This window comes from Sminthopsis crassicaudata, chromosome 2 (genome assembly GCF_048593235.1).
Source record: "Sminthopsis crassicaudata isolate SCR6 chromosome 2, ASM4859323v1, whole genome shotgun sequence".
NCBI classification, from domain to species: domain Eukaryota; kingdom Metazoa; phylum Chordata; class Mammalia; order Dasyuromorphia; family Dasyuridae; genus Sminthopsis; species Sminthopsis crassicaudata.
This window is the reverse complement of record NC_133618.1, coordinates 553,949,113-553,962,818: the sequence shown is the minus strand read 5'-3', so window position 1 is coordinate 553,962,818 and position 13,706 is coordinate 553,949,113. Positions and strand designations below refer to the sequence as shown.

The following is a 13,706-nucleotide window of genomic DNA, read 5'->3' as shown; positions in this document are numbered from 1 at the left end:
GGGGAAAAAAGCCAGGAAGGAAAGAAAAAAGGAAGGAAGGAAGGAGGGAGGAAAGGAAGAAGTGAAGGAAGAAAGGAAGGAGAGAAGGAAAAAGAAAAAGAAAGCTTTTATAACAGATATACATGGTCAAGCAAAGCAAATTTCCCCATCAGCCATGTACAAAGATGTATGAGACATATTTTTGAAAGCCTTAGAGGAGTGGTCAAATTTATATTTACATTTATATACATATATATATATACATATTTTACTATATATTTACATATACAGACACACCATATGTATGTGCATACACATATGCACATGTACACATATGCACTTACATATGCTAAGTCTGTATATATGTAAATATATAGTAAAATTTATATGTGTGTATATGTAATTTGGCTCGCATCTTTTAGGTAGGTTTATAAAATATGGCTTACATTCATAGTAATTCTGCACTTGGAAGGATAGTTAAAAATAGTTGTACTTATGTCCCAAGTTAGAGTGCACGACATGGTCTGGGAGCTGAGCTCCTGCCTGCATCTAGTAAAGAGCCTTCTCTCTTTTGTGGCTCTCCTTGTGCCTCCATGCCACAAATAGAGAGAGAACCATCAACACCGGGACACAGAGGTATATACTGTGTACAGATACCTATATATCAACCATGTGAGAAATATATATGAGAATATATAATGAAATATGAGAAATAATATTAAGTCTGGAAAATGTATTTTAACAGAATAAATTTTTAAAAGTATAAACAGAACTAAAACTGGAGCAGGGAAGGGTCCATCCTTCCAGAGCTCTCTCAGATGACTTTTCCATACCCTTGCTACTGAGGTGAGCACTATAGATAAAATAGTCACACATAGTTGTCCATTCAGAGGAGTCATCCCTCAGTTCTCTCATAGTCTTAGAGAAGGGAACTGGAGATGTGGCAGATACCAATTGCTGTCTAGGTTTCAGTGGAAATCACTACTTCCCTCTTTTCTCCTAGAAAGTTCCCAAAACTCCCAACTATTCCAGGTGGGGGAGGGGGGAACCTCTGCTCCTTTATCCAAGAACCAATCTTGTGTTAGTTTTCTCTTTTCCCAAACTGCAAAGAACTACAAATCCCTGGGATTTTGTTACACATACATATACACATGGGCATATGTATGTGCAGTAGATATAGACATATAGGCTACTTGTGATTTTATATGTTATTATATATATATAATGATTCTCAAATATGGAAAAGATCACAGAGTGGTTTTGCCATTAGCAAACTCTCAACTCCCCCCCCCCACACCTCCAAAGTGATCAAAAAAACCTAAAAATATCAACTCTCTCTCATCTCAAAAATCTTTACAAAATTAAAGGTACATTTATTCATTGGGGTTAGTCTCAATGCAAACAAGAGGATGGAACAGGCAGGATTTTACCAGTGATTTTCTATAATAGACTACATTTTCCCAGTCAGTCTCATGTTTGACTGAAAGATGTAGTGAATATAAGATCCTGTATTATCTATTTTTGTTGATTCTCTTTTACAAAAAGCATTTGAATCAATGAAAAAAAAAACTTTAAAAATCTCTTTTAAATGTGTCTTCCATAAAAATGTCAAAATATTATTAGACTCTATGACAGGTGTAACTATGGAAATAGTTTTGTTCGATTACCTACTAAGTCTCAATATCAAGTAAGGTATAAAACAGAGAGACATATGTTCACCCAAGGTGTTCTTCACTATCATAGAGGATATTCTATGCAGAGCCCAAACAGAAGGACTCCCTGTTGATTCTCCAAATGTTCCTTTTAATAGCTGATGCTGTGTCAATTGTATCAAGTCTCAGAATACTATAATGCTTCTTCAGAGAAATGTACACTTTTTCCAAAGAGACCTGCTTTGGAAAACTGGAAATAGAAAAATTGGAAAAAAACTGGAAAAACGTGGTGAATGAATGATATATATTGTCCAGAGTATGAAATGTTAACTGGACAGACAGATGTTTAAATCAATATAACCAATGTAATAAAAATTCTCAGAAAGTCATATGAATACATACTTCAAGAACTCATACTAATCATACATATTCATAATTTATATTCATAGCACTTCAATTATTCACACTATTTGGGACCCAAACAATTTTATTCCTAATCATATAGCTAGAAATCACCACTAAAGATTGAGGCAGAGGGTTCTGAATTCAGGCTACCCAGTTATTCAGATCTATGAGAAATTATGACTTGGAAGATAAAGTTTATCTTCTTCCTACCAGAAGAGAGAATCAAATGCTGATACATTAACTTCTTACTGGTACTTAATAGAAGATGGAACTTTTTATTCCTTAGTAGAGTTTCTTTGAAGCTGTCTTCCACAGTTAATACTTTGGAACCATTATTTTGTTTATCTTGAACAGTTTAATGGAAAAGAATCAAAATCATTCACAAAACCCAACTTCCTCCAAGACAGAGCACTAGACTGAAAAGGTACTTATAGAGAGACTACTCCTAGACTGATCACAGAGATGTCTGGCAGAGCTGGCTTTCAACTCTTTCTCTAAGTCCAATGTACTCTTAAAAATTGTTTTACATCAACTCCCATTTACATCTTGTAACAGATACCTGCCTGATGCTGGCAGGTATGATGGAGAACTCACAGTTCCACAACTGAGCTGCCAAAACAGACATCTGCAGCCCCTATAGCCCAACCTTTTTGACAGTTCACTGGCTTCTGCAAAGCAGAGGTAATGCGAGATAAAGTTGGGGATCCCTTAGGAGCAGTTTTCTGTGCCACTCTGAAAGAGAATTACAACCTCTCACTATCATAATTCTTCTAAAAAGCCTCTTTCATTGTCAGAATTGTTTCTGTCTTGCTACTGACTGATTCTTGGGTAGTTGGAAAGTCATGGACTCTGACTTTATCTCAGGATGAGTTATCCCTCAACCTGATCTGGTTGTGACTTTAGATAAATCATTTCTTTGGGTCTCAGTTCCATTATATAGAAACCAAAGGGATTGAACTAGACAATCTCTCATATTCTCTTCCAGGTCTAAAATTAATTTCCTATGAGCCAAGGAACCATAATGGCAGACCATAATGACAGATCTCATTAGCCATAGACAAATTCTCTCCAAGCTTCTTTTTTTTAACTTCATAAACACCTTATTTTTTATTAACTATAGAATTTTATATGAATATCCTCAACCCTCTCAATTAAGATTTATGAGTGTGTGAGCATGGCACTGTACTAAGAAAAACCTACAAAACATATGGAGTAAATTTATCATTTTTGTCTTCAAAAATCATGATGACAAAGTATTATCCATGATTTTTAAGCAATAGATTTTCTCAATCTCTCTTAATTCTAGTGTCTTAACTCTATTAATTCTTTCTTATTCATCATGCATATAGTGTATTGGCACATTTTTGGTTTTGTATATTGTCTCCTCCATTAGACTGTGAGTTCTTTAAGGGTATGAACTGTCTTGTGCCATTTGTTGTATTCCTAGCACTTAGTAGAGTGACTGGCAGTAGTAGGAACTTAGTAAATAAATGTTTACTGATCTACTGACTGACTCTTAATACTGAATTATACTGTTACTGGCAATGCAGTTACTGTATTAGCATGTCATGTAATTGAATACACTGGTGCTCAAGCAGAGATTTTGCTTAACTCTGGAATATTATCATGTAAATCTGAATGACATTGATTTCCCTAGCCCCAAATAAATGCTGCCAACACATCAATTGCTTTTCCTTTGGGAAGACACCTTTTATTGCAACATAACATCATCAAACCCCTAAGACACACATCAGTGCATTTTCTTGTAAACACAAAACACTACCCATTAGTTTTCAAATAGTACAGTACATACAATAAACAATTTTCCTTTCACATTAGAATCCATGTCTTATGTGACATTCACAGGACATTTATACCTACAAATTTAAGCGTATTTGATGGTTTACATTTGAAGGACTTTAAAATGTGTTCCTTCTGGATTCTGGAATATTATTATTCAAATGAATTCTTCCTTCTATTCAAGGGAGAACAGAGGTAAAGGAAAATAAACAATATCTCTCTCAAAGTTTCACAAGTAGCAGAATATTCTCTTGGAATATTGATCCCTTGGTCACTGAGAATTCTAGCAATGGCAAGTCCCAAGCTCTGTTGGGGCAATCCTAATGATCTATCAATCTTAGTAAAGGCAGCAATGTATTTGGAGTCAGAAGAGATCTCAGTGCCAATCTTGTCTCTGTCTGACATTCTAATCTGAGATTGGAAAAATCAGTAAATCAAATTTCCAATTTTTTCTCCTGCAAAATAATAACCTTTCAGCCTCACAGGATGGTTGTGAGCTTCAAACAAAATAGTATCTATATAAGGGAGGAAATTAAATCCTAGAGAATAGAAATGAGTAGTCTAAAATTATAAAGGGCCAGGATCTGAATTCATGTGTTCTGATTATAAATCTAGCACTTTTTTCACTGCACCATATTAAAAAGTTCAAAGACTACCTACTTGTAACACCTCCCCCCCAAATTACTACATGGAACTCTAACAATCCACACAGTCTTCATAGGAGTTCTGGTCACTGATTGTGATCTTTTCCCTTTAAAGTGTTACATACTAAGTCACATGTTAAAAATATGCATTCACATGTGGTGTTTTTTGGGGAAAGGAACATAGATTTAATTTTACTTCAGAATTCCTATAATCTTAGGGACCTAAAGTCAAGCATGTACAGGTTTATTACTATATTTCAACCTCCAAATCATTTCATGGACAGATAAATTTGAGGGACATTGATCTAGGCAAAGCCCTTCATTCTACAAATAAATAAACCGACATTCAGAGACGTGCTGTATAGGTGGAAGGACACTAGGTTATCTCCAGCTCACTACTTACCGCCATGAGGACTGGGAAAAGCCTTTTTATTTTCAAAAAATAATCAATACAATCTTGGCTTCCCTTTAGGGTCTGACTAATCTTATAACATTTATTATAAATACCACCAGCATGAAAAAAACTTTAATACCAGCAATATACAAAAAAGACACTAAGAACATAGAACTCCGTTCTATATACAATCTACACTTGAAAAAGGATAAAACTTAAATATAGGCTGAAGGAGATAGACCTTTCGCTTGTTTTTTCCTTTCCATAAAGGCCAGACATAGAAAAACTTAAATCAATTATCCATCTTGCAAAGGAGGTTACCCTGTTATCTGATCCTGGCTCCATGTTGTAGCATCTTGCTCTAACGAAAAAGGAATGTTGTTTCCATAGAAATATCTTACAGTAGTATCTACAAAACCCCCAATTACTTCCTTCTAGACAGTCTATGCAATTCTTCACATCAGTTCTGTAGCAGTAGGGTAAGGACTTGATTTTTTTTCCTATATTTTTCCTCCAAAAGAAAAAGCAAAAGCAAAGTTCATTTTCGGTGCTGGAGATATTCAGCATTTTCTTAAGAGGAAGATAGGTCTGAAGAAAATGGTAATGGCATCTTGATAAATGGAACAATAACTTTTCTGTATTATCCTTATATTGATACAACTACTTTATTATTTTAAAGCACTTTCACATGTATTATTCATTTGATCCTCATAACAATTCTGTGAGGTAGAGAGGGCAGATTTTATAAATGAGAAAACTAAGATAGAAAAATTAAGCAACTCTTATGGTCACATTGTTACCATGCCAGGACTGGACTTCCAGTCTAGGGCTTTTCCCATCAAGAATAAGGAAGTCAGAAACTAGGCCTGCCCTGTTTAGCAGGCTTATTTTCAATTACATCTGTTTTGTTTGATTTCCTCTTGGCAATCTTCGGAACATCATGGATTTCTTGATTCAAGTTTTCTTTATCAGGAGGCTGTGGAGTGAATTCTTTTATCATCATTATGCAATCTTTATTCTCCTTTATTTTTTGTGTTGCTTCTCTATTCTGACTATCCTGAAACCAGAAAGGAGACAACAAAGACTTTTAATTAATTAGCAAAAACATAGCTTTATCAGAAGCCAGCACGGAATTCTGCTCTTAGATATCATTAATGTATTTGGAACCATCCCCTTCTTGGGTAAAGAAAAAGTCATAAGAAGTAAGTCTCTGACTCAAAAAATGCAGGATCAAGAGATATTTAGGAAAAAAAAGATACTGGCAGTCTTCCTTATGACCTATATGATATCTGCTTTTAAGAATTTAAAGTGTGGTCATGTGAAAGAAGGTTTAGAAGGAATTTTTTAGATTTTATTTCTGGCTTAGTCTCAGAGAGTAGATGTTGAAACAATGTGTGAAAGCACAGTGGGTTCAGCATGAAGAAGAAACTCCTAAAAATTAAAACTGTCTTAAAAAAGAAAGTCCGATCTGAGGAGATAAGCAAATTTCTTCTCTCTGTAAGTAGTCAAGAGCTAGGTAACAACTTTATGGCATGAATACTGTAGAACAGTTTCATGTTTCATGAACTACATGGTTCCTTACAACTCAAGAAGTCTATGAGTTTACTACAATGTTGAGTCCCAAATCTTGAGGACTTATTTTCCTGGATTCCATGTACCATCACCCTAGAAGCATCCAATTCCTTTTAATGACAGGCTACAGGAAGCTACTGAAAGTAATGGTAAAAGCTTTGTGATTTTAATTCTCAAAGGAATTAAACTATAATAAGCCGGTCCAATGTGGTTTTAAATGGGATTTTATTTTAAACAAGCTTATTTTACTTGGACATAAAAGAAAATGGAAGTTCTCATTTCAGCATACTGGTTGAATTAACATCAAACACTTTGCAACTTTGTTCTAAAATAATCCGGGTCTGTATTTGGTTCACATGGTTTGCCTTCCAACTTAGGACTTCTCACCAGAAAAAGCTAGTTTTAGAAGGTGAGTAAAATACTCCCCACCACGCTCATGCAATTTCAAATTTACAAATAATTCGGGGGTAGTTAAAAACAACAACAATTTTAAAAGTATGATGCCATACCAAGTGTCTGATTTCATCATGATCATCATTCCTGGGCAAGTAATTAATTTTGCTGTTAGAACATATGTGCAAATGTATTATTGGAAAACAAAGAAAGATTCTGAAAAGCAAAAGCAACAGCTTAGAGACTTCTAGTAACATAGCCATGAGAAGGGAAGGAGGGATAAACCTTTGATTTTCAATCAATGTGCTATTTAAAGGGAGGGAAAAAGGATAAGAGAAAGCCAAATTTGTCTTGCTTTTGTTCTACTTAAAAGACTGCTTTGCTGTGGAATTTTTAATTCATATTTTCAATATTTTCTTTATAATGCAAGGCTTGGGCATTCCATGTGGGCTTTGTTTTGTTTCAGCTTAGTTATAGCTTGTCTAGCTTAGAAAAGATTACCATAAGAAGCCTAATTATAATGGTCCTTCTTCACACTGCCTCCCAGAGTAACAGAGATTAGGGGTCTAACTCAATGGCCTGCTGCCATGGTAAAGCCCACAGTTGTTTTATGAATCAGCCTTTCAGAATTTGGCTATTGCTTTTCTAACCAAGGACAAGATAATTAATCCCCCCTTCTTTTTAGGATCCCACAAAATGAAAAATTAATCAGGATACCTTGTTCATTTCTCCATTATCTGAGGGTCTGGGTTCATCATCTTGGAATCTCTCTCTGTGACAGCTATCTGCCTCTGAAGTTATCGGATGAGTCACTTTCCCTGAAGGAAACAACATAATTAAAGCATGTAGGAGCTCCCTGTAGACAATAGCCTACAAAGGGGCCAAGACTTTACTAGTGACCTTGCTGGAAGAATTTAGTCCCACCACACAGTTCCAATCTCTTTTTCTTAATTTGGGCAGTTATAGAAATGCATGCTGGGCGATGAGGAGAAAAAAAAAAAGCTAAAGTGGGAAAAGAGCAAATAAAAATTTGCTTGACCTTTGATCAGCTCAAATTCTTTTACAAATGATGCTTCCCATTCTTTCTCCTGTTAGTGTCTTCCACTACGATTACCTCCAATTTACTTGATATCACTTTTTAAATACATAGCTAATTTTATGTCATTCTCTGCATTAGAATGTGAGCTCAATAAGCCTGTACTTGTAGGGGTTTTTGCTAAGTAATCCCTGTCAGTTGTATGTTCTTAATAAATATTTTTGTTAACATGACTTGGGAATTTCTTTAGCATCCAAAAGTGTGACAAGTCCCTGGATATTTGCAATGAACATCCAATGCTCTTGATTTGTGCCCAGCATATAGTAGGTGTTTAATGAATGTTTGGTTGAACCTTTGGAATACCATCTCACATTTATCAGATTAGCTAAAATTATAGAAGGACGAAATGACAAATGTTGGAGGATATATGAAAAAGTTGAGACATTAATAAATTGTTGGTGGAACTGAGAATTTAACCATTATGGAAAGTAATCTGGAATCATAATCAAAGAGTTATAAAATTGTGTATTCTTGGGACACAGCAAAATAAACAGATAAATGTTTGGTTGATTTAACATTAAATTAACAATAAAAGGGCGTTCTTGTTATTTTTTGTGCTCCATCACTGTGCCTGATGGTTCTATCTTACTAATGAGAAGAGAATACCAACTTTTGTTATTTCCAAATTTAAGCAACTCATTTAGAAAGGAGTTTGGGGATCTGTTTTGGTTTTTTTCTGTATTTTTAAGTGGCTTAATTCAAATGCCACTGCTTTTAAACCTTTCTTATATACTATGTGACTTTATATATTTATTTGTACATATTTAATCTTCATTTTTAGATGTAAAGATCTTTGGGATATGAATGGAATCTAAATCCATTCTTTGTGTTTTCACACTGAATATTATAGGTACTCAGAAATTACTGTCAAATTAACAAATTAATGGCTAATAATAAACCTGAACAAAATGTCTGGGATTTTCTACTTTGCCTGAAAAAAAAAAAATTTAAGGAGGGTGAGCATATTCTTTATCTGCCATTACTTAGATTGTATCTTTAAAACTGTTAAAGTGATTAATTTGGTTTGGAAAAACTTGATCACAGAAATAACAATATAAGTTTTATCTTTTCAGAAAACAAACTTAAAAATGATTCTAATTTATGTTGATATATTTTCTTTATGACTTGTACTTAAATTAGACTACATTTTTACATCTTCCTATCCTCATTTTTATGAATTATATAAAATTGTTTATTTTCATATGATATCTTTATATCTATGAAATATTTGCTTGAATTTTATTTATAAATTGATGAAAATTTAATAATGTATTGGAAAAATTCACAAAATGCACAAATATCTTAGATCAATTTAAATGTAAATATGAATTGAATAGATATCATCTACAATATAATATATGGAACTGCAGTTTACCTCAGTTACCACTAGATGCAGCCATACAACCTTTCAAAATATAACATTGAAAATTCCTACAACTCAATTGTTCAGCTTGGGAGAATTTTCTAGTATTCTCCAACAGACTGTGATGGACATGATATGCCATAACTAAAATGAATTAAAACAGATTTTAAGTTACAATAAGTCATATTCATTTGAGGAGGTGAGGGAAACACACCTCTTTAATGGAGATTAATATTTGCATATGAGACAGTCTCATCTACTCAATACTTATCTAATGTTTTCCTTCTAAATGGGGGCTTATGAAATATGACTAACAAAAGCACAATTTAAAAGTTCAATTTTCTGCATATTTACTTTAAAAATATGATTTAACTATAATTTATTTTTAGTAATTATATTTCATCTCATCTTGATGATGCTTTTTTTTTAATATATATCACTGAAAAATATCTGCAAGCTTGATCGGAAAGTTGCCAAAGAAAGGATTTTAACATTTCAACCTATTTGCTTTGCTCTATAATCTGTGCTTAACTGTGTATGAGGTCTAAACAGGAAGTTCCAGGCCATCTCAGTAAAGCAATTTGAACAACTTTTCGATGCTGTCACATAAGATTTTCAGTTATATATGTTATCAATGATCACAATCAGGTTAATTTGTTTAAAATTAATCCTTAAACAAAGCTGTTAAGAGATCTATAAACTATATGTTTTAAACATCTGAAAGCATAAGAAGGACTTTTCCCCTATTGGAAAAGCCATAAAATGTTTATGCCATATTAGCATGTGCACTCAGTATCTAAGAAAGTAGCCTGTTTTACTGGAAGTCTTATATACAATTTTATTTTTACAGCACTTAAGTGTGCAGAAAACTTCCAAAAATAACAGCCTGGAATGAAGGAATAGCCTTATGGCTTGTAAAATCTAAAACAATCCAAGAAAGCAAATCTAAGAATAGCTAACTAATTAAAAGCTAAACTAAATAAAAGTGCCTATGGGATTTACTATTTACAAGTAGGAAAAAGTTCCAGGAACTGAGTATCATTCAGTGAACTATAAGAACTTCTAAGAGACCAAAATTCGGACTGTTTCTGAGGAGGAGAAGCCAATTCAAGGTTGAGTAACTTATTAGAGCTAATGTGTGGCTGCCCTGACAGCCCACACATCACCAACTTAGAAAACAACAACATTTCAGCATTAACTAACCAGCATAATAACTACAGGATGGAAAGGATGGGTTGAGTATACTTAAAATTCTTGCTGCCATGCTTTGGGATAAACAAAAGGTATCAGTCAAACTGGGAACAGTGCCATAATTTACAAAGTTAGTGAAAAGACAAGAATCTAAATTTCATACTAAGAATATAAAAGAAACTGGGAGCTTTACTGATTTAATTAATTCATCCTTTCCCAGCCCCAAAGCTCCCTTGTCTTTTTCTGATGGCCTCAAATTGCTCTTTACCAATATTATCTCAAATATTTTTATTGAGACTCAAAGATGAGAGATAAGGACTCTCACCAAAAGTCAAAGCATCAGATCTGGCATCTAATTTCCAGTTTATCTTCCCCCTACTGGTCCACACTGCCTCCCACTGAGGCGACAGCCCTTGAAATGACACCAAGTGGAATTATTAGAATTGACAACCATCTTCCTAATTATGCAAAAATTTCTTCCTCCCCACATCATATTATATTTCTAAAACCTGCTTCCCAATCCTTCCCCCTCCTTGGTTCCAAATATGTCGTTACAAAAGAATAAGAACTATTAATGCATAAGGACAGTTGTAGGGGTTGAAGGCTCATTTTTGAACTTCAACAATAACTCTTTATGGTCATGGCAGCTTGGGATGCCCTTGGAAAAGCATTCCAAACTCTCTCTCCTCTGTTTTTCTGTCTCTGTCTCTATCTCTATCTTTTTAAATTCTCTCTGTTTCTCACTTCTCCCTCCCTCTCCCTTCCTTTCTTTCCCTCTTCCTTCCTCCTTGCTCTCTTTTTCTCATTCCCATTTTTTTCTGAGTAAGCCACTTAACTATCTCCTTACTATCACAGTACCAGTAAATAACAACTGCTACACATAGTACTAGGATGCCCCATTAATGTTTATAAAGATAACACAAAAGCTTCCTGGATGAAAAGTGCTATAAAGCACAAGATATTTCCATTTTTCTAAATAAACTAAAATGTGCTTACTGTCACTGGCTAGAGGCTAAATGATTTATACACTTAGAAGGGAAATCAACATCTCTGTTTGCTTGGCAAGAACCATAATGATCCCTCCAATAATGCCAAAATGTCATACAAAGGTGATATTATCTTAGTCAATTTAAAGTGAAGGAAAATATTAAAGCCTTAATGTTGTAATCACCCCAAATGAAAAAATAATCCCTCCCCCAAATCTGATAAAACTCTATAACTGCCACTCAGAATCTATAAATTAATGGCATCTAATTTTATATCTGTCCCATCTACCATGATGTTAGGAAAGCAACCAATAATACATTGGGATTGAGCCAGGTAATGCATAAGAGTAAAGTAGTAAAATACTTGGTTTTTTTTTTTTGTTTGTTTGTTTTTTAAAGGAGAATTTAACTCTTTCCAAGCAAGTTCAGTTTGAGTCCTGTAGTCATTAAAAATCAGAGGTGCTGAACAAAGTTTCTATCTCAACTTTCAGGAAGTTCTACCTTGTTAAAACAACCCCTTTAGATTTGAATTCTTGTCTCAAACATCTATATTGTGGATGGTAAAGATCGGTAATCTAAAACACTAGAGACAAAGCAGAGAATCTTGGAATTATAAATCTGGAAGGCACTTTAGAGGTCATCTCATCTAGTTCCTTCACATTATAAGAAAAAAATTGTGGCTCAAGAAAGAAACACAAGAAAAATTTCAAAGTAATATTTCTGTGTAGCACCATTCTGTACCATTCTCCTCTGCTGCTTTTATTTATTTTATATGTTGTAGAAGACAAGCATTTTTTTAAGGTATCCTTAAAAACAAAAAAAGAAGGAAGAAGAAAAAAACAGAAGGAAGAAGAAGGAGGAGGAGGAGGAGGAAGAAAAAAGAAAAGAAGAAGAAAGAAGGAGGAGGAAGAAAAAAGGAAGAACAAGAAGAAGAACAACAACAAGGGAAGAAGGAGGAGGAGGAGAAAGAGGAAGAAGAGGAGAAGGAAAGAAAGAAAGGGGAGGAAGAGAAAGAGGAGGAGGAAAAAGAGGGAGAAGAAAGAGGAGCAGGAAGAAGAGGAAAAGGAAAAAGAAGAGGAGGAAGAAGGGGAGTAGGAGGAAGAGGAGAAAAAGGAAGAGCAAAAAGAAGAGGAGGGAAGGAGAGAAGGAAGGAAGGAATGAAGGAGAGAAGGAAGAAAGGAAGGAAGGAAGGAAGGAAGGAAGGAAGGAAGGAAGGAAGGAAGGAAGGAAGGAAGGAAGGAAGGAAGGAAGGAAGGAAGGAAGGAAGGAGGGAGGGAGGGAGGGAGGGAGGGAGGGAGGGAGGGAGGGAGGGAGGGAAAGAAGGAAGGGAGAGAGGGAGGGAGAGAGGGAGGGAGGGAGGGAAGGAAGGAAGGAAGGAAGGAAGGAAGGAAGGAAGGAAGGAAGGAAGGAAGGAAGGAAGGAAGGAAGGAAGGAAGGAAGGAAGGAAGGAAGGAAGGAAGGAAGGAAGGAAGGAAGGAAGGAAGGAAGGAAGGAAGGAAGGAAGGAAGGAAGGAAGGAGAGAGAGGAAAGATATAAACATTTATGAGCTATCATAGTATGCTCCAGATGCCAGGCACCAATATTTAAGGGTTACAGACTCCATACTTCTCACATCAGCTTTAATATCAATACTTGTGCCAGATTTAGAATCCCACAAGCTGGTCCTTAAATTTCAATGAATAGACACATGTAGAGTCTGCATAAATCGCCTCAAAAAGAACCAGTATGACTTTTAAGGAAATAGTGGAAAAACTTCTATAAGATTACAATTTGAAACAAAAAAAGGAAAACACAATTTATAATCTGGGGTACCTAATATTTTAAGTCCTAAGTGGAAAATATTTCCAGGGGGAGTCCTGCAATTTGAACAATTCAATTTAAACCTTTACAAGCTCCCTTACCTAACCCATATATGTACTATGCTATGCTTATCCCAACTTCCTCTTACAAGTAGAGTTTCCAGAGCTAGGTTGGTCAAATCTCTTCTTTAAGATTCTTAAGGTAATACTGAGAAATCAGGCATGATTCTGCAATTCCATAGCTCAATCACACACTGGTGTACTTCATCATCAAGAATATCAGTTGAAACAACAAAATTCGGTTCTGCACATATATATTGTACCTAGGATATACTATAAGATATTTAATATGTATGGGAATGCCTGCCATCTAGGGAGAGGGTGGAGGGAAGGAGGGGAAAATTCGGAACAGAAGGGAGTACAAGGGATAAT

The 13,706-nt window shown here is 34.9% G+C and overlaps 1 protein-coding gene across 3 annotated transcripts in view; it reads right to left on the bottom strand.

Annotated features, from left to right (window-relative positions):
* Positions 1-5,527: 5,527 nt before the first annotated feature.
* The window catches only part of LOC141558199 (protein FAM169B-like), a 100,931-nt gene continuing 92,752 nt past the window's right edge, over positions 5,528-13,706 (bottom strand). For all 3 annotated transcript variants that reach the window (XM_074295045.1, XM_074295048.1, XM_074295046.1), the window contains exons 8-9: positions 7,557-7,657; positions 5,528-5,931 (exon numbers count right to left, since the gene is read on the bottom strand). In XM_074295045.1, coding sequence (XP_074151146.1) covers positions 5,728-5,931; positions 7,557-7,657 — 305 coding nt within the window. In that variant the 3' untranslated portion in view covers positions 5,528-5,727. The remainder of the gene's footprint in view (positions 5,932-7,556; positions 7,658-13,706) is intronic.